At 42.8% G+C, this 26722-nt stretch overlaps 1 protein-coding gene across 3 annotated transcripts in view; it reads left to right on the top strand.

The window, feature by feature from the left end:
- The window catches only part of PIK3R1 (phosphoinositide-3-kinase regulatory subunit 1), a 97437-nt gene extending 70939 nt beyond the window's left edge, over window positions 1–26498 (top strand). For all 3 annotated transcript variants that reach the window (XM_052659332.1, XM_052659335.1, XM_052659334.1), the window contains exons 5-16: window positions 4874–5005; window positions 5769–5970; window positions 6181–6260; window positions 17766–17868; window positions 18397–18495; window positions 18613–18793; window positions 19063–19188; window positions 19900–20042; window positions 20249–20425; window positions 20524–20592; window positions 21293–21463; window positions 22340–26498. In XM_052659332.1, the coding sequence (XP_052515292.1) occupies window positions 4874–5005; window positions 5769–5970; window positions 6181–6260; window positions 17766–17868; window positions 18397–18495; window positions 18613–18793; window positions 19063–19188; window positions 19900–20042; window positions 20249–20425; window positions 20524–20592; window positions 21293–21463; window positions 22340–22529 (1673 nt within the window). In that variant the 3' untranslated portion in view covers window positions 22530–26498. The remainder of the gene's footprint in view (window positions 1–4873; window positions 5006–5768; window positions 5971–6180; window positions 6261–17765; window positions 17869–18396; window positions 18496–18612; window positions 18794–19062; window positions 19189–19899; window positions 20043–20248; window positions 20426–20523; window positions 20593–21292; window positions 21464–22339) is intronic.
- Window positions 26499–26722: the final 224 nt, after the last annotated feature.

Genomic DNA, 26722 nt, shown 5'->3' with positions numbered 1-26722 from the left:
AGGCAGCTTCAAAACGAGGCAGCTTATGAAAATTTCTAGAAAAGATGTTTCTGGGAAAAGAAGGAGATTAGATCTTCATCAGTCGATAGTTTGACTTGAAACACACCACCCAAATGTTTGAAGTTTGAAAAAAGATTTTTTTTAACTTTCGTTTTTCCTTTGTACATGGAAATCAGTCTTACACACAACACAGGGTACATCCTCCTACACATCCAGAGTAGGTCATTAGAAGTTGACTGGCAGAAAAAGCAAGGTGAAAAGCCGTGGTTTTTTTTTTTTTCTTCTTCGTCTTCTAACAGCTTTACCAGGGTGTTAAGGAAACACTGAATTTTGTCCTAGCCAATTGAACTAGAGGTACATGTTTTGGTCAGAAAATTCGTCAAATTGAGCATGTTAAAAGTCACAGGAAATGTTTAGACTTCAGAGACTGATGAAATGGGGGTTATTTAAAAAAGAGTAGTAATGTTTTCAAATGTGACCAAAACCAAAATGATCCAGTTGAGCTTTTAAAAAAAATCTTCACACCACCTGTAAGAGGGAATAAATAACCCAAGTTCAAGTCAACAAGCTATTTAGATAGACAGCTTTCTTCCTCATTTGAGACCAAGACACACACAGAAAACTGGTTTTCCTTGGATTCTGTGCTATAAAAGTGAATTTTGTGGCAAAACAAAAAGAGTAAACTTTATCTCAGTTTAGGAGTGAGGATCCTCTGGGACTATTTCTAGCTTGAGTATTTGTCTATTTAAAAAAAACGTGATTTCCAGAGATTAAAAACTTATCTCTGGAGGAAGCTCAGAGATAAGTCACTTAAAAACAAAAAGCATGGCTTTTAACTAACCCCACGAATCACCAATGTCAGACAAGGGTGGACGTGGGTGGAGGACCACAGCCCACTTTTATTAGCACCCACTAAGTTACTTTATTTCATCCACACATCAGTCTTGTGTATAAAAGTTACTGCTGCTTATAAAGCCATGACTTGCATGCAGATTGTTCTGACCCTAAAAGTCCTTATTCTCTCCCCACCCCCCGTATTGCCCTAAAATACATTGTCTTTTTAAAAATTTTAATGGTGTGAATTATTCTCCTTCTCCCCACCTTTTTGGTTTCTCTTAACCTGATTCAGGTTTTTTTCTTTAAAAGTTATCATCACAAGCAAAAAATTTCTATGTGTGACTCTGTGTGGATATCAACCAGACTTACTGTGGTGAGGCTTTAACAATGGTATATACAAATAAGAAATCATTATGTGGTAATCATATGTCAAGATACCTCAGTTTTAAAATTCAAACTTTTTCAGCCTCAGTGCATGGACATTTTAGGATGGATAATTCTTTGTTGTCAAGGAGCTGTTCTTAGCATTGTAGGATTTCAGCAGCATTCTTGGCCTCTGCCCACTTGATGCCAGTGAGATTGTACCCCGCTTGTGACAGTCAGAACTGTCTGCAGGTACTGGCTGATGTCTCCTGAAGTCAGGAGTAAGGCAGCAAAATTGAGGACCCCAGTTGACAACCCTTGACTCAGCTAGAGATCAGTCAGGGAGGGGACTCCATTCCAGTGGAAGAAGGGCCGAAATGTAGGAGAGGTTACTGGTTACCTGTCAGGCGCAGACTCATTGAAAAGCAGGGTGGAAGAGAGTGTAAATGCCCCCAATCCAGACCCGAAGACTCAGCCAACTTCCACAGTCCTCACATGACAGCTGTGTCCAGCTCTTGGAAAAGCATGTTAGGATAGCTTTAATACAGAAAAGGAGACTTCTAGAACAGAAGTCAGAAAGTCCAAGGAGCTTTAGAAGTTATCTGTAAATAAATAGAACATACTACATCAGTTCTGGTGGAATTTGACATAAGGTGAGGTACCTAAAGACTCGAAGTAAGGTTATTTCATCCAAAAGCTATGAAGTCTCTTTGGAATAATACCTCATGTGTTGGAGAAGGGCTTCGGTGAGTTAACATCACTCTCAGGAAAGTCCTGAGCCCACAAAGTAGCTCAGCCCACGAACATTTAACAAGCACATTCTGTGTTGAGCCTTGAGGGATGTGAGAATAGCCAGTGAGAGCCACAGTCTGTGCCCTTGAGGGACGTCAGCCTAGTAGTGCCCATCAGTCTCCGAGAGAGACTCGTAATTACCATAGTGGGGAGTGTCCCAGTAGAGGGATGGCTTATCAGCCCTGCTCCTGCACAGAGAAGGCAGCAGGTAGCCTGCCTGAGGGAAGGACGTGGGGAATATTTAGCATCTTGAAGTTTATACCTCATTGCGAAAATGGTTTATTACTCTTTTTAGGATGAGCAAATTAAGAAAGATGAATTTTCTGGGCAAAGTAATATTAAATGGAGTATACAGGTGATTTGATTGCGGGGGGCGGAGGGGCGGTGGCCAGCAGCTATGGAATGCTCCAGCAGGGATGCACACACAATTTTGACAGTCACACTAGTTGTACTACTTTCCACATGGATCCTTTATGCAGAGACCTAGTCTTGCCCTTGCCCACACTTAACTGAAGATGTGATATGTACCTGGTTTCTTCTCTGTGGGACATTTAAGTGGTTTAACCCCTTGCTTCTCCACCTTTTCGTTCTTTTCCTATCCGTATTTGCTACCAGATGGATATCTCTGAGCTTTGAGATATTATATGATTATCTTTGATAAGATCTACCTAGCTGGTGAGACAGGTTTGGCTTATGATGACAATGTGTTCAAGGAACTGTGGTAGCTTCCAGCTCCACTTGAGTGCTTTATACAGTATCACACCTGGTTCATGAGCATCCAGCATGCTGCTTCTCCTTCTCAAGCTGAACGTCTCCGAGTGAACTTCGCTTCTCTCTTCTCCTCTCCTAGGCCACCACCCCGTCCCATCAGTCTCCTAGTTAGGTTACTTCTCCTAGTTAGTTTCTAACTGTCTTGGAATCCAGATTACCAAAAGCGGTATCTGCACTTCAGCAGTGCTCCTTTCTGACTTACTTGAATGCCCAGTTAATAAAGCTGTTTAACAAATATCGTGTATTAATGAAAATATACGGAATCTAGAAAAATGGTACTGATGAACCTATTTGCAGGGCAGGAATAGAGACGCGGACGTAGAGAACTGACTTGTGGACACGTGGCAGCAGGGGAAGGAGCAGGTGGACAGAGAGTAGGGCTGACGTACATACACTGCCATGTGTAAAGCAGTCAGCGGGAAGCTGCTGTATGGCACGGGAGCTCAGTTGGTCCTCTGTGATGACCTAGAAGGGTAGGATGGGGGTGGGAGGGAGGCGATAAATGTATGAAAGTGAAAGTCGCTCAGTCGTGTCCGACTCTTTGCAACCCCATGGAATATACAGTCCATGGAATTCTCCAGGCCAGAATACTGGAGTGGGTAGCCTATCCCTCCTCCAGGGGATCTTCCCAATCCAGGAATTCAACCAGGGTCTCCTGCGGATTCTTCACCAACTGAGCTATCATCATGTATGCTTAATAGCTGATTCACATTGCTGTAAGCAGAAACTGACACAACATTGTAGAGCAGTTACCCTCTAAACAAATTTTTTTTAATGAAAAAAAGCTGTTTAAAGATGTAGCATTTTGCTCCTCAGCTTCCCTGTTCTCCACTGAGTACACGAGTCCCCAGATAATTGCTCTTGAGTCATCTTTCCCATCACTAGTGTGCGTCCTTCAGCAGTGACTGTGGTCCTTCCAGCCCCCAGCAGCACTTCTTCCCACTGGGCTGTATGCCTCATTATACCCCAGGTACTCACAGAGCAGCTGTGATTCACATCAGCCCAGAGTTGAATTGCCTGGCCTCTTTTCCAGATGAAGGATTTACTGGACAGATTGCACATCTTCTATTTCTTTCGAGATAGTTTGGTGCCCACAGGTTTAATTCATAATACCTTTATCAGAATACTCTGTCAGTACTAGGGAGAAACATTCTAAGGATGTTCACATTTTTTTTATGGCTATTCTTGAGATTACTAAAATTCTGTAATCGCTTGCTGTTAAATCAATCAGTCTGTACTCTCCTGGGTTAAATTGATACTGACATTGAACAACTCAGATTTTAGGAAATCTGGGGACAGGATTGCATTTCATGTTTCCTCATTGGGATTTCAGGAAGGTTTTACTATGTGATTCAGCATCCTTAGAACCCTTCTCCACCAGGGCAGCGGAACCCCCATCTCCAGAACGTATTTGCAAGTGATGTTGTGGGCTGCAGTAGTTTGCCATGGCTGCCATAGCAAAATTCCATAGACTGGATGGTTTAAAACACAGAAGTCTGTTTTCTCACTGTCCTGGAGGCTCGAAGTCGCAGCCTGGCAGGTGTGGCTGCTTCTTGGCTTCCAGGCGGCCGCTTCCTTGCTGTGTCCTCATGGGGCGTGCCCTCTGCATGCCCCTTTGCTGTGTCTCTGTCTAAATTCTCTCCTTTTATAATGCCAGTCCAGTTGACTAGGGCTCACTCCAATGGCCCCTTTTATTTTAAACACCTCTTCAAAGGCCCTGTCTCCAAATACATTCGTATGTGGGGGTGCTGGGAGTTGGGGCTTTGACATAGGAGTTGCGGGGGACTCAATTCAGCCCACAGCAGAGGCACTGTCTTCTGTTGTCCCAAAGTCTGGGAATGTGTTCTGGCACCACGGGCAGGGGCAGGGGCCTTCATGCTAAATGCTTACAGTGTGGGCGACAGACCTGCACAAGGAGAAATGCTCCGTTCGAAATGCCATGCACAGCCCCTGAGAGAAACACTGCCAATAAATGCTCAGGCATCTTCTATTTGTCTTCATCCTGCTTCCTTTCACACGTCACATTGAAGTTGCACGTTCAGAAAATCGCCCCAAACAGTGCATAACAGGTCTGATTTGTGTTGTTGTTGTTGCACATTTGTATCAACAGATGCCGCCTCCTTGGACTTGGAGATGTTCGATGTGCACGTTTTAGCTGACGCCTTCAAACGCTATCTCCTGGACTTACCGAATCCTGTCATTCCGGTAGCCGTTTCCAGTGAACTGATTTCTTTAGCCCCAGGTATGTTGTCTCTTCTGAGAGCCTCCTTGAACATATGTTGAGATGTGGATGGACTTGTAAACTCAAGTGCTGCATATAAAGAGAGATTGCTTAGAAAATGTTAGTAAGACTCTTTGCTCGCCCACCCCACCCCCGTCCCATCAGCACAAACTCCCTCCCTTCCAGGGTATCCAGTAGAAGACCCACGTTCTCATTTGCATCCCCATGCTGAATCTGGCTAATCGTGAACCCTTTGTCGGTATTTTAAGGCTCACTACATCAGAGAATGCCTCACAGTGCCCAGCATCATCACTGGACTCAGGGAACTGGGCTAGGACTGAGGGGCTGGGGATGTTCCCATGACCTTCCTCCAGTAGAACATGAGTTCAGGGAAGAAGACTCTCCGTTTCAGGAGCTAATGCTCAGTTAAAGTGCTCTGGGGACAGGAAATTGTGGTTCGTAACCTTCACAGTTAAAACCTGTGATACTTATCTGCTGCTCCTCCGAGTTAGCCAATCACACTTGAAGTTGGCCCACAGAAGGCAGCACACCCAGAACCTCCTGGGTTCTGCACACCAAGAGTTTCTTGCGTTTCCATTTGACATGAGATTTCGACTTTTTCATAATGCCTTTTCTAATGAGAAGAGCAAACGTACTCTGCTGATTCTGGTGCCTTCATTTTAAACGACTTCTCTGTAGCTAGAACGGATATCTAGGCGTTTAGTCACTGATAGCTACCCACAGTCTCTTAGTCTTTTCCTTGCTTTTTTGTTTTCACTCACAGAAGTGCAGAGTTCTGAAGAATACATCCAGCTGTTGAAGAAGCTCATTAGGTCGCCCAGCATACCTCATCAGTACTGGCTCACGCTACAGTATTTGCTAAAACATTTCTTCAAGCTCTCTCAAACGTCCAGCAAAAATCTTTTGAATGCAAGAGTACTTTCTGAACTCTTCAGCCCTCTGCTTTTCAGATTCCCAGCAGCAAGGTGAGTGATAGAAGAGAAACCTGGATTTGGGGGTGATGAGGGTAGTCCTAAGGTGGTGGGTCATTAGGCTTCTAAAGATATTAGTTCACAAATGCATTTGCACACTTCCATCAGACAGAGTCACCTGGATGTGCAGAAATGAAAATGAGTTTGTTTAGGCAACAAGCTTTCTAACAGACCTCTCTCTCTCTTTTTTTTTTTTTTTTGTAGTTCTGAGAATACTGAACACCTCATAAAAATTATAGAAATCTTAATCTCCACCGAATGGAATGAACGCCAGCCTGCACCAGGTAATGCCTTCTGAACTTTTAAAATTTCCTCACTGTTCAATTTTTAGAGCCTGAAAAATGGTGGCTTTCAACCTCCTTTGAAGTAGCATAAGTTTCTCGTGAAATTGAGATTCATAATAACATGTTACTTTATGATTTAAAGAAAAAAATATCTGGGTGCTGCATATATAATCAGTATTATGTGGCTTTTGAAATTTGTGGATTTTCTATGATCTTGGTTTTAGATGAGGGTTGTTGGGAGTGCTCCCCCGACCCCTTCAACTTGATGCTTCTGGTTGTTGCATAAATTATGGCGTTCATTTTACTTGTTGACATTTCTGTTTTTCTTTCTAATACGTATGAAGTAGGGAGTTTATAATTACTATTAATTTAAAGTATTTTGGAATGTGTTTTTTGGAAATAGGTAGGCTAAGAAATGTCCTGTCAAAATAAACATTTTTAGTAATGCAAGCAGCATGAAAATAGGGGTCGACTGCAACAAGTTAGAGCAAGCCATACACTTCTGTGAAAGCAGCTTGGCATTCAATTAGCCTTTTAACAAAGTGGAAAATGCGGATAGAACTAGCAGTGGATTTTATCTAAACTGATGTATTTTTCTTCTACTGTGGAAAGTCTAAACAACCTTGTTTTGCTGTGTACTGATTAAAAGTGAACTGGTCATTTAGAAATGGTGATGAGGGCCCTAGAAGTGAGGTGAGAGGTTTCAGGACCAGTAATATCGCTTGTAGTCTGAGTTTATGTCTTGAATTTAATTAAAACATCATGAATTTATTGCTTATTACAAGTAACTCATGCAGATTACCAAACTCATCTCTGTATGAGCAAGCAATGGGAACCCAGTTATCAGCCATACATTGGTACATTATGTTGTGCTTGTGTGTGTGCATGTGTGCACACAGATTTTTTTAAGGGTGTTACATAGCCAGGCTTAGTTGTATCTGAACTGGGTGGACAGAGAGGGGAAGGCCTCAACTTAAAACCCACCTAAAGGATGGGATAGGTAACCATTCATGACGCAGGTATTGGGCAGGACTTCTATGGACAGACCCAAACTACGGGATCCACAGGTGAAAGCTGTAGCAGAAACAGTCCATAAGGCAAGCCTGGTCCATTCCAAATGGTCCAGATCCCAGCAAGGAGGATATATAACAGGGATATCCTGGATTGTAGGTCCACTGCGTCAGAGAATGTTAACAGGTATGGCCCAGGTGTGTAGTCCTGGCCTGTAGTCCTGGGGCTACAGGCCCCAACTTTGGGGTTGGCCGAAAAGTTGCATCTGTGTGACTGCGCAGATCACTCGATAATGGTTAGGGAGCTCTGAGCTGGTGTTCAGAGGCTGCCTTTGGGCTCAGTAGGAAATGATGCAGTGACAGGTTAGAAGCGCTCTGGGGGGCGGGGGTGGGCCGGTGTGACCATGGCACTAGAGCTGTTTATAGCCCACCCCCTCTAGGCTGATCACAGGGTGGAGAGGAAGAGGACCAGCAGGAACAGGACAGGACCCTGGGTCAAAGCATCGAGCTGCCATCTTTCATTTCCTCCTGATTCTTGTGGAGGTCCATCTCAGAGACAGGGAGAGCTGCGCCCAGCTTGCAGGGAAAGTGGGGGTTCCTAGTCCTCTCAGCGCCCCACCCTGCTCCAGAGAAGACGGAAAAACATGGAAGTGAAAAGCCAGACCCGGCTTGACGGAGACCCACAAACAATTTCATTCCATGAGAGTTTTCAAGCATTTGTACTGCACGGGGTATGCTAGAATCGGTGGTGGAGTTCGATGCTTCTGCTTCTGATGTAAACTGGCTAAATGTCTTTCTTAGTTTCAGCCTAATTCCACCCAAGAAAAGCTTGCTCTGTAACTGTTTTTCATCATGCACGCTCAAGACTGCTTGCTGTGTCATGGACCCTACCTACATCTTTCTGCTAAGAATTTAGTGTGCCAATTTCAAGGGTGGATTTGTTCTATCAGCTCTGTTGAAAATGATCGATAAAGCTTTGAACATTTCCTCGACTATCCCAGAGCTCATGCAGCCTCTTCCCCCCAAATTGCATCCAATTAATTTTTAAACCCAAGTTGGAGGCATTTCCCCATTTGTGTGATATCTGTCATGTGATTCTGGAAATCATATGGAACCTTTGGAATTAACTTGTTGCTTCATTGCCTCTCACTGGTGAAAATAGCCCACCCACCCCAGGAGAGTATCTCATCATCCACACCTTTGTATTCAGGAATGGCTCCAGTGTAGATGATTAGCGGAGCACCCCGGGTTAGAGAACTGACTTCTTTGGCTTGGTAGGAACGTGATGTTTTCCTGGAGTCTCTCATCATTACCCTGACACGTGCTCGTCCCATGGGGCTGGGAAGAACAACACTGGCGCACCTCCAGGGAACAGTCATAAATCATTCATTTGCAGTAACTTTATTCTCGTGAATAGAAATGAATGCCTGAATGATATTTGGGGGGTGGAGGACAAGCAAGACTATTATGGGGCAAACAGATACCTTTTCTAGTTGTTACCAGTTAGAACTGGAAATGAAAGACAGAACTAATGATGTGTGAGGCACCATGTCAATTCAAATAAGACCCATCAGCACATAGCATCTCATTAAATTCTAGGTGGGAGGGAGTGTACTGGAAGTATAAAAAGAATTTGAGAGATGTGATTGGTGACTTTTTAGGGTAATTGAATAGACAGAAAAAAACTCATAGGGAAAAACACAGAACTTGAAACGGGCTTTGAAGAATAGGTACAACTTGAAAGAGGGAAGAAGAAATAGCATTTCATTGAAAGAGTTTCAAAGATTTATTCAAAATAAATTGTAAAGGATAAAAATAACGGCTCGATATTTTTACCAGGTTTGAAAAAGCAGTAAATACTTTTAAGTGACAGCATCGTCCAAAGCATTGCTTTAGAGTTGAAAGTATTGTCCAGCTCTTCGCTTGTACCTGAAGGCCATAGAGCTTGATGGTTTCACCTGGGGCCACCTCAACCAGTATGAGCCAGGGCTGGGTCTGCAGCAGGGGGCCTGGCTCAGGACACCAGCCTGTGGCTCTGTCTGCCGCCTGGACTTTGGGAATCTTCACTGGCAACAAGGCTGCTGTTAGTGTCCAGTCAAAAAGTCCTCTGAAGTTTCCAGCAAGTAATACATTAAAAATTGGTGACGTTTGCACCCATGGATCACATATAGGGAACAGCCACAGTGCAACTGTTAGAGCTTTTGAGATCAGGCTCCAAGTTGCTCCGTCGTGCTTCATACATCGTGCAATGGAGAGAAGAGGATGAGTCAGATAGATCCGGGTGTTTGAATTCCAATTCTTGGTGCTTCCTTGCTGGCTTCATCGCCAAGACCTTTATTCAGCCTTTGCTAACTGTTTTCCAGTCTGTGAAATGGGAATAATGCCTCTCTCCTGGGTTGGTTATGAGAATTAAAGGAGGTGAGGCAGACTGAAGCTCGTGACAATATAGTGTGTCTTTAATGTCCTCCTGTCAGCTCTAGTGTTTGAGACCAGAGCTGGCCTCGTGCTCAGCTCCGTCTCTTCAAGCCGGCTTCCTGGTTAATGCTGTCCAAATCCTAGCAGGCAGTGCTCCCCACTGGAAAGCTGGAGGGGATCTGAAAAGGACACTGTCTGGGCAGTTGCTGCCCCATGGGCGCACTGCTTGGAGGGCTGATGCCCTCGGCTCTGTGTGCAGCCGGATGAGTGGAGGCGCCTGGATCTCGGGACCAGCCCTCCTCCGCCACCTTGCCCTGGTGCCCTTAAGTCGCTGCGCACAATGTATCAGTGCCCAGCAGCCGCTGACAGTGCCATCCTCTTCTTTGGCACCCAGGGAGCTTCTCCCCTGCTGGATGTGCAGGGTTTTGACCCATTCAGTACATTTATCTCCTGAAGTCCCTCATCCTGTTTTATATTTAGCTGTTCAGTAGTGTTCTGTTCATTTCATCTGCTCAGCTACATTTCTCAAGGACAAAGCCTTCTTTTCGGCTCTTTCTAGCGTAGAACTGGGCATAGCATAGTAATCCTCCAAGTAAAATTTTTAAAAATTCTTTGATAAAGTTCCCTACTGTCGGAGAACTCTTAAACACCAACCCGTTTAATGCAACCAGCACACCTGTGAAGTAAGGCTTCTGTCCTGTAGGGAGGGAAACTAAGGTTTGAAAGACTAGGCACCTAGTATGTTCTTAGAACTTGGTTGACAGTTTGCTGTTCTCTTTGTTACTAAAAGTCAAAAATGGTTAAAGCAGAGCAGCAGGTTTTCTTGAATCACTTTGTGTTATGTTTACCCTACTTGATCCTTAGGTTGCTAAAGCAGATTTCTATAGGGCAACTAAGGTAAAACAGGGGCTATTTAACACAGGGTGGCTTTGAATGAAACCCATTATAAGTGTATTGACATATTTCAGATTTCACGGATATATTCAGAAATATTAATGTAGCATAATTGAAGTCTAATATTGTACCCTCAAGCCCAGAGGGAAAATAAATGACTTTCTTTCTCCCCCTTGCCCTTCTACACCTGTCAGAGTTAATTTTTAACCACTGGTGCATTGCAAAACATTTATCCTGAAGAGCCTGATTCATAAATCTTGTTTTAAATGCTCTGGGCTTGGTTTGCAACCAAGACTAAAGCAAGCACTAAGCCAGAGGGAAATGACTTTCAAAGAGTTTTACTTTTCTCTGATTTATTTTTTATTGGGTTTAAAATGTGGTCTGACATTAGAGGCTTGTTTCGAAGGTGAGAAATGAAACCTTGAAAAAACTGTGTGTTTAATAGATGGGTAGGAGTAAACAGGCCAGGCGTGCTCGGTTTTGACAAAAAATAGGAAGTTTATTTGTGTTCTGAACAGCAGGAGCATGTCTTGGAGGCTGTGGTTCACGTTTACTTTTGTTTTCACAGTGCAGCCTTCTTTGTCTCAAGGGGCAGCTGAGAGGGAAATTGTGAAGGGGCTCTTTTTTTTTTTTTTTTTTCCTGCAAAGCAATGGGCACACCTTTTCCAATAGTCTATAGAACGTATAACTTTGGTGCATCTGTAAACCTGAGTTTATATATAAACTCAAATGGACATTTTTCTTAGTGTAGGGTCATGAAGAGCACTGGATGTGGACTGGAGAACTGGTATCACCCTGAAAGGCCCTTCTACTCTAAGTTGTCTTAAGTTGAAATTAAGAAAAGAGGCATTAGTTGAACCCTTAAAAGAAGATTTGGGTTCATTTATTTTTTTTCTCATGCCCTTTTTTGTTTTTCAAATGGGCTTTTGTTCGTAAATTGTGGCCCACAAAACCATTTAGGAAGCTGTGCAGGTTGAAAGCTGCCTGTGGAGCATTGGCAACTCAATGGTGATTGGCATGTATGAGATTCAGCGTTCAGTGTGGAACTTTCACACTATGTTAACAATTAAGAAACCTTTTCCTGACTAGCTCACACCTGCTGAGAAGTGCCACACGGCCTATTCTGCCTCTGAAATGAGTTTTACAAAACTTTGAGGAAGGGGAAAGTCTTAAGACTTAGAGTTTTGAAGAATCTGGAAGGTAAAGTTAGTTTTCAATTGAGTAAGTTTTCTATTGTGGAAACACAGATTTCTGAAATCTCTGGGTTTCAGAAATTAAGTTTTCTTACAAGAGTTTAGCAGGCATGTGTAAAATATTTCCAAGGTTGTTATGACATCTGTGCATTTATTAGTTTTTTTCCTTAGTGAGTCATATAGATTAAAAGACAGTTGGGCAGTTATTTTTTGTGTGTGAACTTTTGAACACAGTGGGAGATGAGTGAAATACACAGCAAGTTTTCTCTGGAGCCGAAGTTACTGATTATGTTCTACCAGCAGAGGGCTCCCTTTTTAAACTAATAAACAGCATGTGTTTTGCAGATTCCTAAGTTGACTAAAATTGAATGGGGAGAGGCTCTTCTCATACTTTGAGTAATTAATAGAACCTCAATGGTAGATGGTTGTACATACTGTGAGAAATGTGAAGCAAAGTTTTCAAATCTTTTTAAAGGTCTTCTATAAGTAGTGTGCTATTTCCCCATGGATAATTTTCTTCTGACACGGGAAACAGACTGTTGGACTAGAGAACATTTTAATCTTAAAAGGTTTTGACCTGACACATCCTGTGAATCCAGACAGATATGCCCGAGTTACTGATGTTTCCAAGATTCCCAAGCTTTAGAAAGACTTTTTCTTTCTTTTTTTTTAGGTAGGGCAAGATTATGCAACTCAGGATACAAGGGTATTCTCTGAACTAACCCTATGTCTGTAATCAGTTGGCAGGAGCTAGGAAATTCACTTATAGACCAATTTTTCCCCCATTGGAAAAGTAGGTGCTTCATATTCTATCAATTGCACCAAAGCAGAGCTTGTAAAATCACTCTCATTGTGAGTTTGGCAGCATTTCCCAGATATTGCAATAATTCTGAAGCTGGTTCCTCCCTTTTGGACTCTGGGTCAGCACTTAGATCTTCCTTTATCATTGCATATGACCTTTGACATTGCATGTCACCTTCTCGTATAGAGTCTAAGAGTATCACAGAATGCATGTTTCTTCGAAGATAAGTAGAAGGCAGCTTTTTTAAAAAATTAAAAATAGGAAACAAAAAAAAAGTTTTATTCTAGGTGTGAAGTTTTTTGCATGTGGCTTGAAAGAAATTAACTTCAGTTTCACTTGTTAATTTTTACTTTCTCTGGCAGAGGGAAGTAAAGAGCAGGGCCAGTGGGTGGAGAAAAAGGAGTTTAGGACCAAAAAGGAGTTTAGGACTAGTGCTATAATCTTATGCAAACCACTTCACTCTGGGTCAGAAGAGTGTGTGTGTGTTGTACGAGGGAATTGCTTGAAGTGATCTCTAAACTTTGTTCTGGTTTTCAAGCGAGTGTTCTGGTTTTCAGGCGTGTGTGTGTGTGTGTGTGTAGTAGGAGGGAATTGCTTGAAGTGATCTCTAAATTTTGTTTTCACCTTCTAGCAAGTGTTCTGGTTTTCAGACGTGTGTGTGTTATAGTAGGAGGGAATTCCTTAAAGTGATCTCTGAATTTTGCTCTGGTTTTCAAGCTAGTGATTCTGTGATTTTACATTGGGTTAAGGTTCTTGAGATAACAGTAAAGCCATCTGTGCTGATGTGAGTGAAAATTTTCTTTGGCCGAATTTTAGGTTTGTTTTTTTAATAGAAGCCAAGGGCCCTAAGTTTGGTTCCTTGCAACTTTTATCAAGTAAAGAGAAAAGAATCCTCTAGCATGGGGTGCCACCTCCTTGCCCTCCTACTCTTTGCTCCCTGTAGAGTATGCATTTTTATGGCCATTTTAACTGGAGTTGAAATTGACTCCATACAAATAGCTGCAGAGTACAGTTTTTATCTGAGTGTATCTTTAATACTATGGCACTTACTGTGGCCATGCAGTCACTCTTCCCTAGGAGCCTCCTCCTGTGGACCAATTTGTAACCCTGTTCCCTGCTGGGGGGCTCCCCTGGGGGCTCCCCGTGACACCTGCAGGGTTGTCTGTGCTGGTGCGTGGGAGGAGGTGGACGCGAGCGAGGCACGGTGTTCTGGGCCCTTCTGAGAGAGGTTCAGGCCTTTACAAGCAAGGCTTTGATTCTATTTTTTGCTGAACTAGCTCAGCCACTTCCTGTGTTTGGCAGCGCCTAGTGCCTCGCTGCGCTGTGGCCACTTGAGCCCCACGAGCCTGCGAGCCGCGCTGCCGCCGCAGCCTGTGGAGAACCTATTTTAGGCCCCCTGACAATGGCCTTCTCACTTCCTCGGCGAGGAGGAAGAGGAGGAGGAGGAGGACCCGGGCTGGCACTGGCCACTTGTTAGCCGATGATGACAACTTGGACTTGGGCTCCCCTCCCCCACCCGAAATCCCTAGCTCAGCAAATATTTGAACCTGCCCGAGTTAATCATGAAGCCGCGATCTTTATCTGAGAGGGACGTGCGAGCGCCCCGGCTCCTCTCGCCGGCGGAGCCCCGACCCCGGGCGGCCGGCTTCTGCGCGGGCTGCGGGCGCTGAGCGGCGCGGGCTGCGGGCGCTGAGCGGCGCTGCCGCGGGCGGACGAGTCCCGGGGTCCTGCGCCGCCTGGCTGGAGGAATCGGTTTGGGGATTTTTTTTTTTTTTTTCCATTGCCGGATACAAGCATTTCCAAGGGAAACCGTTGAAATGCATAACCTGCAAAGTAAGTTGCCTTTCATTTGTGCACTGTTCTGTCCCTTGGCTTTTGCACAGTTTTGGGGGGACTCTTTTGGAAGGTTCATTTCTACAGTTTGTGTGTGTGTGTCCCACGGAGAGAGGGAGCGACAGTAAGCGCTGCATGAGGAGGGCAGATGAGAGATTAGGGGAACCACTCCCCCATTTCCTTGGGACAGTGTGAGGGAAAGATGGGGTTCCGGTTGGAAATGGGGAGGGACGGTAATTACCAAGTGCTGGTCTGGAAGTTGGGGTCTGGCCAGGCCTGGGAGAGACGTGAGAAGTCACCTGTCTCCCTGCCCTCCTCCCGGGTCTGTTTGCACATGGGCTCCGGCAGGACAGGTTTGCACCAAGTGCGTCCAAAGGCATGGGGTGGGGGAAGCCCTTGGGGCTGTCGCGCTGTCCGTAGCTGCTGGGAGGACTTGAGTCAACATTTTTATTAAACTCAAAAAAAAATTTTTTTTTCTGAATCTTTTCTGAGGCCTTATCCCCCCCCACCCCCACCATCACTTTTACCATTTCTTTGCATTTCGGGTTACTAAAGCTTTAAGCAAAGAGAGCATGTGAGTGAGAGAGGGTGGGAGGGTGTAGGATGCATCTGCCTTCCTCCTTAGTGGGAAAATGAAATAAGCTGGAAGAGGGACACGTGAGCAGTGCTCAGAGACTGCCTTGCCTTTTCTATTTCTATATATTTTATGATTCCAAATTTGACAGAACTTCTAAGAATAAATTTCAAGGGCTTCTGTGTTCTTTAAATTGTGACAGAAATATGTGACAGGCACACGTACGCAGATCACACAGCCCACTGTAGTTTTTTAAATTAGCTACATTTACCATGGGTGAGGGAAACCTTTTCTTCCTTCTTCCCTGCTCATTATAGAAGAACTAGCATTTAGATTTATAGGGGAGTTGATTTCTTTATATTAAATACTGCTAAGAAGGAATAATATTTCTTAAAAGTGAGGCATTTGAGATGCAAGGGGAGAAAAAACGTACCCCCCCCAAGTGATTACATCACCCACCCCCTCAAGCAGTATTTAGCACAGTAAATCTGAAGATGGGCTCATCAGTGAGAAATACTTTGCAAAGATAACTCTGCCTGTACTCTGCATTCTGATATATGACCTGTTTTTTTGGGGGGGGGGCGTGCATTCCATATTCTATAAAGTCTAGTTTCAGCTGCAGTGTTTAATAGAGATTTTTGCCTCTACGTTTTCTTTTAATTGTGCTTTCTAATGTAGTACATTTGTGAGAGTGTATAAGTTCTGAGTGCATGAAATATCCAGAGAGTTTTTGATCCTTCTTGCTCTTAATATATATCGGAGGCATTTTAGGACTGTAAAACATATCTTAAGTATACCATTTGGATGCCTTTGTAAGATTTTTAAACCAAGACATGATCAGGCTATCTATAAACCCAGATGCACTAGGGGGAGGCGGCAGGGGGGAAGCTACGTGCGGCTGCATATCAGCTTTTGTCAGCCTGCCAACAGTGGAGCATACCATGCTGCAAGGAGCAATAAGAAAGGAATTAGAAAACTCACGGCTCAAGAAGAACAGTCAGATTAAACACCTTTTTGAAACGAAGAGCGTTTACACATTGCAGCTCTGTCAAATGTAGGATCTTCGTGAGGTCGGGGCTGTGTTAAGGCTGGTAGGGAAGAGAAATGATGAAGCAGGAGTGGTCTGGTGACATTTTTGTGACTTGATTGGCTGGGGTGTGTGATGTCATAGGTTACAGTGCAGCCCCTTATAGGTTTTAAAATGAATTCCAAGACACCATTACAAAGAAAGCCGGACTCTTTTCTTATAACTGAGCTCAGCCAAGGAAACTCTCGCACAAATGTACAACACTGTTTGGAATATGGAAGACCTGGATTTAGAATATGCTAAGACAGATATAAATTGTGGCACAGACTTGATGTTTTATATAGAAATGGATCCACCAGGTAATACTGCAGTATTCTTTAGAGAACTGGTTAATGTTGTGGCATTTAATTTTTTTGACAACTGCTATTAGCAGCTCCTCTTTGGATGTCCGTTTTTATTAATTTGTTCTGATTTAATGAGTTTGCTCACAGTGTGAAAATGAAACAAATGGTTTGACTGCCTGTGGAAGCAAGCAGGTCAGGCTGTGTTGGGTAAATGCTTATTCTTAGTTGAATGGATATAAATTGGATTCCAGTTTTTCACCTGTGTATTTTGTCACTCGAGCTCATTTGCTATTTGGGTTGTATTGTTGTGTATTGTTCCTTTAATTAAAAGGCTGCATCCTTGGTGCTTCTTTTCTGACAGTGGTTGAGAACAGTGTGGTACTTTGCAGTGATAACACTCGGTACTTTAGAAAGCATGTCAAATGTAGCAGTGATTGCAACTCAGTTCTTGGTGCCTTGAAACTGTTCTGAATCAAATGTTGAGACTTTGTCTGTTCTCTCTTTTAAGATACTGCAGTGAGAGAAGTTGGCTTTCCATTATTGAGTCTCAGGCATTATAAGATATACCTGCTAGACTACTGAAATAATTTTTGCTTAAACTGTAACAGTGGTGCTTTAAAACTTGTGACTTAGAATTTAGCAAGATATCCTAGACTTATTTTACTTTCTCAATTATTTCAGCCTTCCTTCCAATTAAGAAATTCAGAAATACTGCAGTCTTTTTTTTGTCACCAGTTGGTATATGAATACTGATTTGACATTGAGGAAGAGGGGATATGGTTTTTAATCAGTCTTGGCATAATATAGAGCATAGTTATCCAATAGAATATTAACATGAATACTAAAGAGATTGAGGTCACAGAGGAGTCTCTTCAAGTGGCATTTGGCAGAACAGTGCCTGAAATACTAAGATTAGAGAAACCCAATTCCTCCTCTTAAAACATATTGCTGTGTAGATGAGCTTTTTTATTACCGCAACGGCATTTGTGGAGGACAGAAAGGAAATTTGTCTTTTATAATTAAATAAGAGGAGGAAATTAAAACCAAGCCATGTGATTGCTCCTGCTACTCTGTTCGTGGTTTCTTACTTTAGCTAGATTTGACCAGATATGAAACTTTAATACTACTCAAACCTAAAAGTAGATGTTGTGACTCTGGATTTACTTTGAAATTCATTTACATGGCCAGCCCATTTTATTTGCTAGTCTCTAAGCTCTTTTTTAAAATTTTAATCTGTAGTCAAAAATTTCTGATCTTAAAAAAAAAGTTTCATGGACTTGTACATTACTGCTGTGTTTCATAGCTAATCTTTTCTACATGAAAATGTTATTTATCTAAGGGAACTTGGGTAGAATTTTAAATGTTTATTTACAGTTGGGATTGCAAAACTTTTTCTTTCTCCTCCATCTACAGCACTGCCTCCCAAACCACCAAAACCCACTACTGTAGCCAACAACGGTATGAATAACAATATGTCTTTACAAGATGCTGAATGGTACTGGGGAGATATCTCGAGGTAAGGCTATAGAGACTCTGGGTTTTTCAGCAGAGCTGGGGAGTTTAGAGGAAGAGAAAGAAAAGCAAAAGCACCAGCTTGCTAAATTCCATTTTTAGGATATCATCCAACATAAGCATGAAGCATAGTTGGTTCCCTTCCAGAGACGACCATAGAGGTCACTGAGCTCTGGGGAGCTGTGGGTGCTGGATGCCGCAGGAAATTAAATAGCCGAGAAGGTTCATTATTGACAGAGATGTCAGGGAGGCAGGAGGGTGAAGTGCCACTGCCTCAAGGCAGAGTGTAAAGTCACTCTCTTTATTAAACGAAAACTCTCAGAATTAACGTTAAACATAATGAAGTGGCATTTTTAGTCTAAGCATTTTTTTTTTTTTTTTGAGGGAGATAAACCTTTTGGGGATCATGATTTTCTGTGCTGATTTGTTCAGAGTGACTGGGGTGTTAATTCTGAAAATGCCTTTAAAAAACATAACTCACGAACCATCAAATCTTCGAGGTGAGCATTGTCTCATGTTCTTTTCACTTCAGGGAAGAAGTGAATGAAAAACTTCGAGATACAGCTGACGGGACCTTTTTGGTACGAGACGCATCTACTAAAATGCATGGGGATTACACTCTTACACTAAGGTGAGTTAGGGCACGTGGCTAAAATTGGCATGTTCAGGGTGATAGTAGAACATGCTGGGGTTTGTTTGTTTTTTTAAAGAGAATTCTAATGCCATTATTTTTATATTGCCTTTGCAGGAAAGGAGGAAATAACAAATTAATCAAAATATTTCACCGAGATGGGAAATATGGCTTCTCTGACCCATTAACCTTCAACTCTGTGGTTGAACTAATAAACCACTACCGGAATGAATCTCTAGCTCAGTATAATCCCAAACTGGATGTGAAATTACTTTATCCAGTATCCAAATACCAACAGGTAATCACATACCCATGTTATTATAATATTTGTGAAGGATTCTTTTATTGCTTAGAAAATATTTTGAGGCAGATGATTTCCATGTCATTAAACTCAAAAAACTTTCAAACTGTAATTTTGTGATCACAAGTATATAAAATACTTTAACAATAAAGTACTGTAACAGAATTTCTGATGTGGAAAAATCCTCCCAACAATGGTCATTTAAAAGTACCTTATCAACTGAATTTATTTTTCCCTTTTTCTTCCAATCTCTATAATCCTTCCAGGATCAAGTTGTCAAAGAAGATAATATTGAAGCTGTAGGGAAAAAATTACATGAATATAACACTCAATTTCAAGAAAAAAGTCGGGAATATGATAGATTATATGAAGACTATACCCGAACTTCCCAGGTGAGTTTTCTGTGAAAATTCACATTAAAACTATCGAGTTCTTAATTATTAGAATCAAGTGCATGTTATAGTCAGCTTCCAAAAAAGACTGTAAAATGTTCTTTTCTGGCAATAGAGGAGAGAGATCATTTATTTGTGAATCATTGTTGATTATTCTAGTACTTACTTACTATATCTCTAAACCTTTTAAAGAAAGCCTGTAAGTACCAGAATAATAAATTGATTTGACATAATTGCTGATGGCAGAATTCTCTTTAGAGTAAAAGCTAATAATAACTGGAAGTTCTATAGACTTGTCTAATCTCTGAAATGGGGATTTAACCATGATAGGTAGGTCCTGCTGCAATGAAAGGTTGAGGCTACATTTACTGCCTTAATCTCCTCTAGGCCATCACATATCTGGGACCGCCAGAGGGAGCAGAAGGATGCCATAAACTGCTGATAAAAGTGGAATGGCTTTTAAAAAAAGATGAAAAGTGTAGCAAAGTGTCAAGCAGTCATCTTCCATAGACTGGGAGAATTCTCCAAAGGAAATGTGTGCTTCTCTGATACTATTTTAAGGAGCTTTATGAATTAGAGTCCTACCTTGCTAACACAGGACTTACATGTCAGATAGTAGTGCCAATCAATTGTCTCTAGTAGTGTCTTGCTGTAAGAAATTGTCTGTTTTGTGAAAGGAATGACCTTGTCTTATTAAAATTTGTGTTGCAGGAAATCCAAATGAAAAGAACAGCTATTGAAGCATTTAATGAAACCATAAAAATATTTGAAGAACAGTGCCAAACCCAGGAGCGGTACAGCAAAGAATACATAGAAAAGTTCAAACGTGAAGGCAATGAGACGGAAATCCAAAGGTTGGTGACCTGGGAGGGCTTCATTGCCCTTGTGCTTGAGCTCACCACAATTCCCTTACGCTGTCTAAAGGTGACCTCTATTTCTGAAATGACAGGGAGAGAAAGCACTCTTTACCTGAGGCAGAGTGCTGGGAATCAATACTGAAACCTTGGGGGAACGTTCATGATTCTCCAGGTAATTACAGATGCATTTCTCTTGCCTACAGGATTATGCATAATTACGAGAAGTTAAAGTCTCGAATCAGTGAAATTGTCGACAGCAGAAGGAGATTGGAAGAGGACTTGAAGAAGCAGGCGGCTGAGTATCGTGAGATTGACAAACGCATGAACAGCATTAAACCAGACCTCATTCAGCTAAGAAAGACAAGAGACCAATACTTGATGTACGTACTGGAAGTGGAATCCTGCCCGTGCATGATAGGTAATTGCGAAAATAAAGGATAGGTTCCTAATGTATTTTCTTTTTAAAACTCTTTTCCAGGTGGTTGACTCAGAAAGGTGTTCGGCAGAAGAAATTGAACGAGTGGCTGGGCAATGAAAACACTGAAGAGTAAGTATTTAAGTACAGATGGGAGAGGGCACGGGTGTTTTTTTCTTTTGAGGAAAATGCATGACTTGCTTTGTCTGCAGAGCAAGTGAGGAATGGACTATCTTGTAGGAGAAAATACATCAGTCTCATTACCCAGAATTTTCAAAAAGGAAAGTTTAGCAAAAGAGAATGTAGGTTTATCCGCACCACTTCCCTACTCCCACCATAGGCTGGGGACTAAGTGACGCTGTGTCCATAATGAAGCCCCAGAACCATCTGGAAAATCCCGACATATTTTGGGAACAGTCAGAGGGGAGTTGGGAGGGAGACAACTGCTGTTTAGTATATTTTTAAAGCTTATGTATACCTTTTGTTTCAATTATTTAAAAATTGGCGTTCCTCCTAGTCAGTCCATTTCCTGATCTAAACTGGACAAACAGGATTGTTTAATACCGTCCTCTCTGCCCAGGTAGCTGAGCATAGTTGCCGACTTGAAAACAGGAAGAGTCTCACTTAGTGCTGCTAACTTTGTTCAGGGGGTTGAAGGCTAAGCTCGATGAGGAAGCTCAGGCCCGAGGAGCTGGTTGAGTCAGCCCTGCGACCGCCAGCCTGAGTCGCTCAGAGCAGAGGCAGGAAGTAGGTCGAGGCGATAGGCAGGCGAGGGGCAGCGAGTGGCCGCCACGCGCACTTCACTCAGAAACCTCCTCTTGCACCTTTTCAGCCAATATTCACTGGTAGAAGATGATGAGGATTTGCCCCACCATGACGAGAAGACTTGGAATGTTGGAAGCAGCAACCGAAACAAAGCTGAAAACCTGTTGCGAGGGAAGCGAGACGGCACTTTTCTTGTCCGGGAAAGCAGTAAACAGGGCTGCTACGCCTGCTCTGTGGTGTATGTATCTCCAGCCAATTATCTGTCTTGGGAAACACCTCAAGGAAGTATTCCAGCCAGCCAACCTTGGGGGCAAGGATTTGAAAAAGTTCTAATTGTCAAGCATTACGGTAGTGTAGAAGAGGAAATAAAGCCTAATATTTGAACATCTAAGTAGGAGTATCTGTTCAGAGGGCCAGTAGAAAGAAAGCTGCTCTTCTGGTGGAAAACTGGGGCTCTGGGCGGCAGGCAGTTCAGCAACTGTCTCATCAAGAGAAGTCTTTTGTTTTTCATCTTTAAAATGGAAACAGCCATACTTGCTGTTTGGGGGCTTCCGGATAGTTAAAATCTGAGGAGATTCATGTGGAAGTACCACCACCAGGTAAAGTCCCCATCAGGGACAGGTTAAAACGGTAAGAGAAAGGGCTCTGCTCACTGTCCCTGCCATCAGTACACCCAAGAGAAGACGCTTCCCTCCTAGGGCCGGTCTTCCTTTGTTTGTTGTCATAGTCTGGGGAGTACCGTGAAGGGGGAGAGGTTGGGTCACTAATGTTAGTGGCCTGCTGAAGGGAAAGGCTCTCAGGTATTTTCCAGCCTATCATGTCCCTCCATGTAAGCAGAGGACCACTGCCACAGGGAGGAAGGGAAAAGATCTTGAATGAGGACGAGGCAATAGGAGAATTTAGAATAGATGGAGAGGTATGCGGACAATTGCAGACCCGTCTCAAAATGACCATCCAGCAGCTCAGTGAAGCTGGTTACCTCCTCAAAGCACTCAGCCGCTAAGGAGCACGGGGACAGCGCCGCCAGTCCAGAGCTCAGGCAGCGTCGGGTGTACCTCTGCACAACGCTCTTCCCTTAGCTCACGCAGGCCCGTGTGCTCTCTCCCCTATGCAGGGTGGACGGGGAGGTCAAGCACTGCGTCATCAACAAGACGGCCACGGGCTACGGCTTCGCCGAGCCCTACAACCTGTACAGCTCCCTCAAGGAGCTCGTGCTCCACTACCAGCACACGTCCCTCGTGCAGCACAACGACTCCCTGAACGTCACACTAGCCTACCCGGTGTACGCGCAGCAGAGGCGATGAAGGGCCACCCTCCAGCCTGCTCCTCACCCTCGACTCCCCATGGCCTCTGGCGAGCACAGGGCTCCCCTGCAGCCTGACCTGGGAACTGAGCTGCGGACACCCAGCCGCCTGTCTTCAGATGGGACTCGAGCCTTCGACCCCACGGCAGGAAGGGAAGACGCACCGCAGGGCCACGCACCGGACGGCCGCCGTTCCTCGTCTGGAGTGCTTCGTCAGCCTTCCTCTCTTCCCTCTTTCTGTTTTGGGTTTTGTTTTTTTTTTTTGGTTTAATTTAAAGCCACAACCACACACAAAGAGAAAAAGAAATGCAAAAATCTCTGCGTGCAGGGACAAAGAGGCCTTTAACCATGGTGCTTGTTCGTGCTTTCAGAAGCTTTACCAGCTCAAGAGTTGGGACCTTGGAGACCGGAGCGGGGACGGGCTGATGAGCCCGAGCCTGGGGTCGCTCGGTCCAGCCTGGGTGTTGCCCTGCACGGTGGCCCCCAGACACACTGCACTGTGGATTATTTCATTTTCTAACGAAATGAACCGATATGTAGCAGAAAGGCACTTCTGCTCGCAGGGAACACTTGAGGGAACGTCTGCTCCGTGCGTTCATAGGAAATTCTGTTGTAGCAGAGTGCCAGAAAGTGTTTTGTTGAAATTCTCAAACCAAGAAGACCCACCAACAGAGAAATGGAGCTTTGAAAAACAGGACTTCAAAATGACATTTAGTATATAAAATCTGTACATACTATTGGATGACTAACTATCAAATAGATGGATTTGTATCAATACCAAATAGCTTCTGTTTTGTTGTGCTGAAGGCTAAATTCACAGTGCTATGCAATTCTTAATTTTCACTGTTATCTGTTTTAAATGTACCTTCAGAATAAGCTTCCCCTGCCCCAGTTTTTGTTGCTTGAAAATACTGTCCCTGATTTTTTTGTTAATATTCATTTTGTTACTCATTTCCTTTTTTTTTTTTAAAGAAATGTACAGGATGCCAGTTTAAAAAAAAATGGCTTCAGAATTAAAACTATGAAATATTTTACAGTCTTTCTTGTACAGAGTACTTGGCTGTTAGCCCAAGGTTAAAAAGTTCATAACAGATTTTTTTTGGACTAAATGTTTTGTTGGGCAGTGCCTGATAAGCTTCAAAGCTGCTTTATTCAATAAAAAAAAAAAGATATATGAATATGACAAAGTATCGCTGAGTTCAACAATGTTGTTTCAAGACTGAAGATACGGTACCTGGCAATGTTTGTTTCGTAAAGAATTGTGAACTTCTTGAATCTGGGGAGGGGGATGTAGCAAAGGGTTGTACAAGTGGGGTGGGGGAGGGTTGGCGAGGTGGCATGCACTTTCTCTTTCTTGTGATTACGGAGAAGCGGATCACTGCAAAGTGACGTCTCTTCCCACTTGGATCTGCTACTTACTATGCCCTCATGACAATTACAAACCTACTGGAACGCTAGTTCTTAGGAAGGCAGGCAGGGTCTTTGAGCAGTGTTCATCCTTGTTGGAAACACTGATTTCAAAATAGCATTGCTGCATTTAGAAAACCTGTCTCTCTTTAACATTAGACGACCCATTAACCACCAGCCAACATCCATTTTAAGAAAAAGCATGACCTGAAAAAGATATTTTTATCCGGGTATCTGCTATTTTCCTAGCTTTCCATTCAACTTAGAAAGCCTCACATGGTCATCATCGTTCCTGCCCCAATTGTGGGGAGCTTGTTGAAGTCATGGCCATTGTAGGCATCATAGTAACAGTCCTCATTCACCCAAATAATTGTATGTGTTATACTTCACTGTGGGGAAGAGGGAGGAATTGTTAGAGTATTCTTTCCAACTTACCGCAAGAGCAAGAGGTCTCTGCCCCCAACTTATGTGTGTAAAAGCCTTTCAGTTTAGTGGGAACTGTACCTGCACTGGAAGGAATAAAGGGGAGATTAAAATGGAATCTTACAACTTCAGTACTTCTTGCTCAATATTAGATTCTCCACAGCTTTGTTTCTCTTTCCTTCCAACTACTGGGGTAAGGGGTTTTGTTTTGTTTTTAATGTTGTTCCTTTGAAAGGATCAGTCCAGCAGCTGACTTAACTAGAATGTATTTTTTTTTTTCCTTTTTACATGAAGCTACTCATATCAAGAGCAATAGTCAGTCTTACAGCCAGACTGTCAGTCCTCAAACTTGACTGTACTGACCTGACCATCTCCCTTTCATCTCCAGACAATTGATGATTCCCCTAGTTTTAGTCTAGGAGTGTCTGCTTTACAACTATCCTTCCATGTCATACAGAAGCCCAGCCATTAGTTAACAGTAGTTTATCAACTAGGTTTATTGCTTTTTTGATAGCACATCCATGTATATTGTTAAGTAACTATCATTTAATTTCTAAAATAGCTGAGATGGAGTATTTCTTGGAAAAGCTACCATTCTGTTCACATTTTTTGCTTCCACACTTTGCGAGATGGCATGGTATTAGGCACTTGCCTCATTTTTACATCTCATGAGCATAAATTTTCTTTGAACAGCAAAGGCAGAATTCATGATTTCCTATCACAGTGAGTCACACCTTGCCTAGGATGCTATGCCTCTGGCCCAACGCCTTATTGATAGTGTATAGCATGCCGTCACATCTGTCTTTGTAGATGTTTGACCAGCAGGGTTCTTAGAGTCCAACCATTCATCTGACAACACTGAGTGGCTTGTGAGTATAAATGGATACAGCAGAGGCATTCCTGATACACGCTTACATGTATCGGGTGTTGATTTTCCCCACCCGGTGTAGCATCCTAAAGGTAAAAGCCAGAAGCTAAGCTGCAGAGAGGCTGTGATGGGGCTGTAGAAGTGGGAGCGCTGCAACCTGAAATTACAAGGGAAAAATCACAACCATGTGGAAAAGGCAGAAAACTTGTTTTTGCAACTTCTGACGACTTCACGGCCCTTGATATATGTATATATGTATATGTGCATGGACTGTTTCCAGTACACCTTTCAGCCAAAACAGATCCACAGTCGTTGAGTTCAAGTACATAACGAGACAATGTCTAGTACAATTCTTGTATATGTGTATGGGTTTTTTTTCTTTGAAGTTGTTTTGTTTTGTCTTAACAAAGGTGAAAATTGTTTGCAAGTGGAGTGAGAAGTTCATAATTCTTTGGCTTTTTTTCTGTTGTTTAAAAGTTACTCCTTTTGGGTAGCTGGTCTACGTGGCTCACTGAACTTGGAAATCCTTGTTTTCAGTGTGTCAAGTCAAATGTGTTAATGTGAGCTGTCACTGTGCGGAACCAATTGCTTTGTCATATAGCTGGTTATGAACTAGTAACGTGTTTGGGAAGTCCTACTGATGTTCCTTTTTGGGAGAAAAATTCTGCTGGTTCTAACAACTGTGCTTCTGCTATGCATGGTATCCAAGTCAGTTGGAAAGCAGACCCTGAAATTTGAGTTTAGGGTCATTTAAGAAAGGGGCAGTTTATAGCACAATGCCTCACATGAGACAAAGTTCTGAAATGCCAAATTCTTATTTTTCAGAAATCTAGTTAAATTACTAGTGTAAATGACTAGCATGAACAGAATTGGGTTCATTGGAAACACTAACCAACTTAACATTGAGCTTGTCACCATGAGAGCATTAGCTGCCCAGGATGCTGCTATTAAAAAAAAAAAAAAAAAAAAGGCAAAACAAAAATAGCTCATTTATATGTGTGTATTTTTTAAAGCTACGATCTGTTCAATGTTTTTACAAATCTGTTTCTATGACATTGTTAAAATAAAGTTGGTCTTTTGACGAGAGGGAGGTTGTCATGGTCAGCTGTAATTTTGCCTTTACAAGGCACCTGGGGCGGGGGGCAGGGGGACTGTGCCTCCTTGACATTGGTTCAAGCTATAGGTTCAATGGAGCTATGTCTTGTTGTTTTAAGTTGCTTTAATGCATTGTATTAGGTCTTCAAACAGAATAAAGGTTGTTTTGAAACTGAAGTCATAGTTTGAAATTTCAGCAATCACCAAAGAACTTTTTAAACGCTCTTCCTCTTTCCGTTAATGATGCTGCCTCTCCTTCTATAGTCTCCCACCCACCCCGGCACTGTCATTATCTCGTTTTTGTCCAGTGAGAAAAACAGGAGTGGTCACGTGAATGATGGGTCAGTGTCATTTACATCATTTCACTATATCCTTAATGGTGGAAAGACATAGCTCTAGGT

Source organism: Budorcas taxicolor, chromosome 20 (assembly GCF_023091745.1).
Source record: "Budorcas taxicolor isolate Tak-1 chromosome 20, Takin1.1, whole genome shotgun sequence".
NCBI lineage: Eukaryota > Metazoa > Chordata > Mammalia > Artiodactyla > Bovidae > Budorcas > Budorcas taxicolor.
This window is presented reverse-complemented; position numbering and strand designations above follow the sequence as displayed.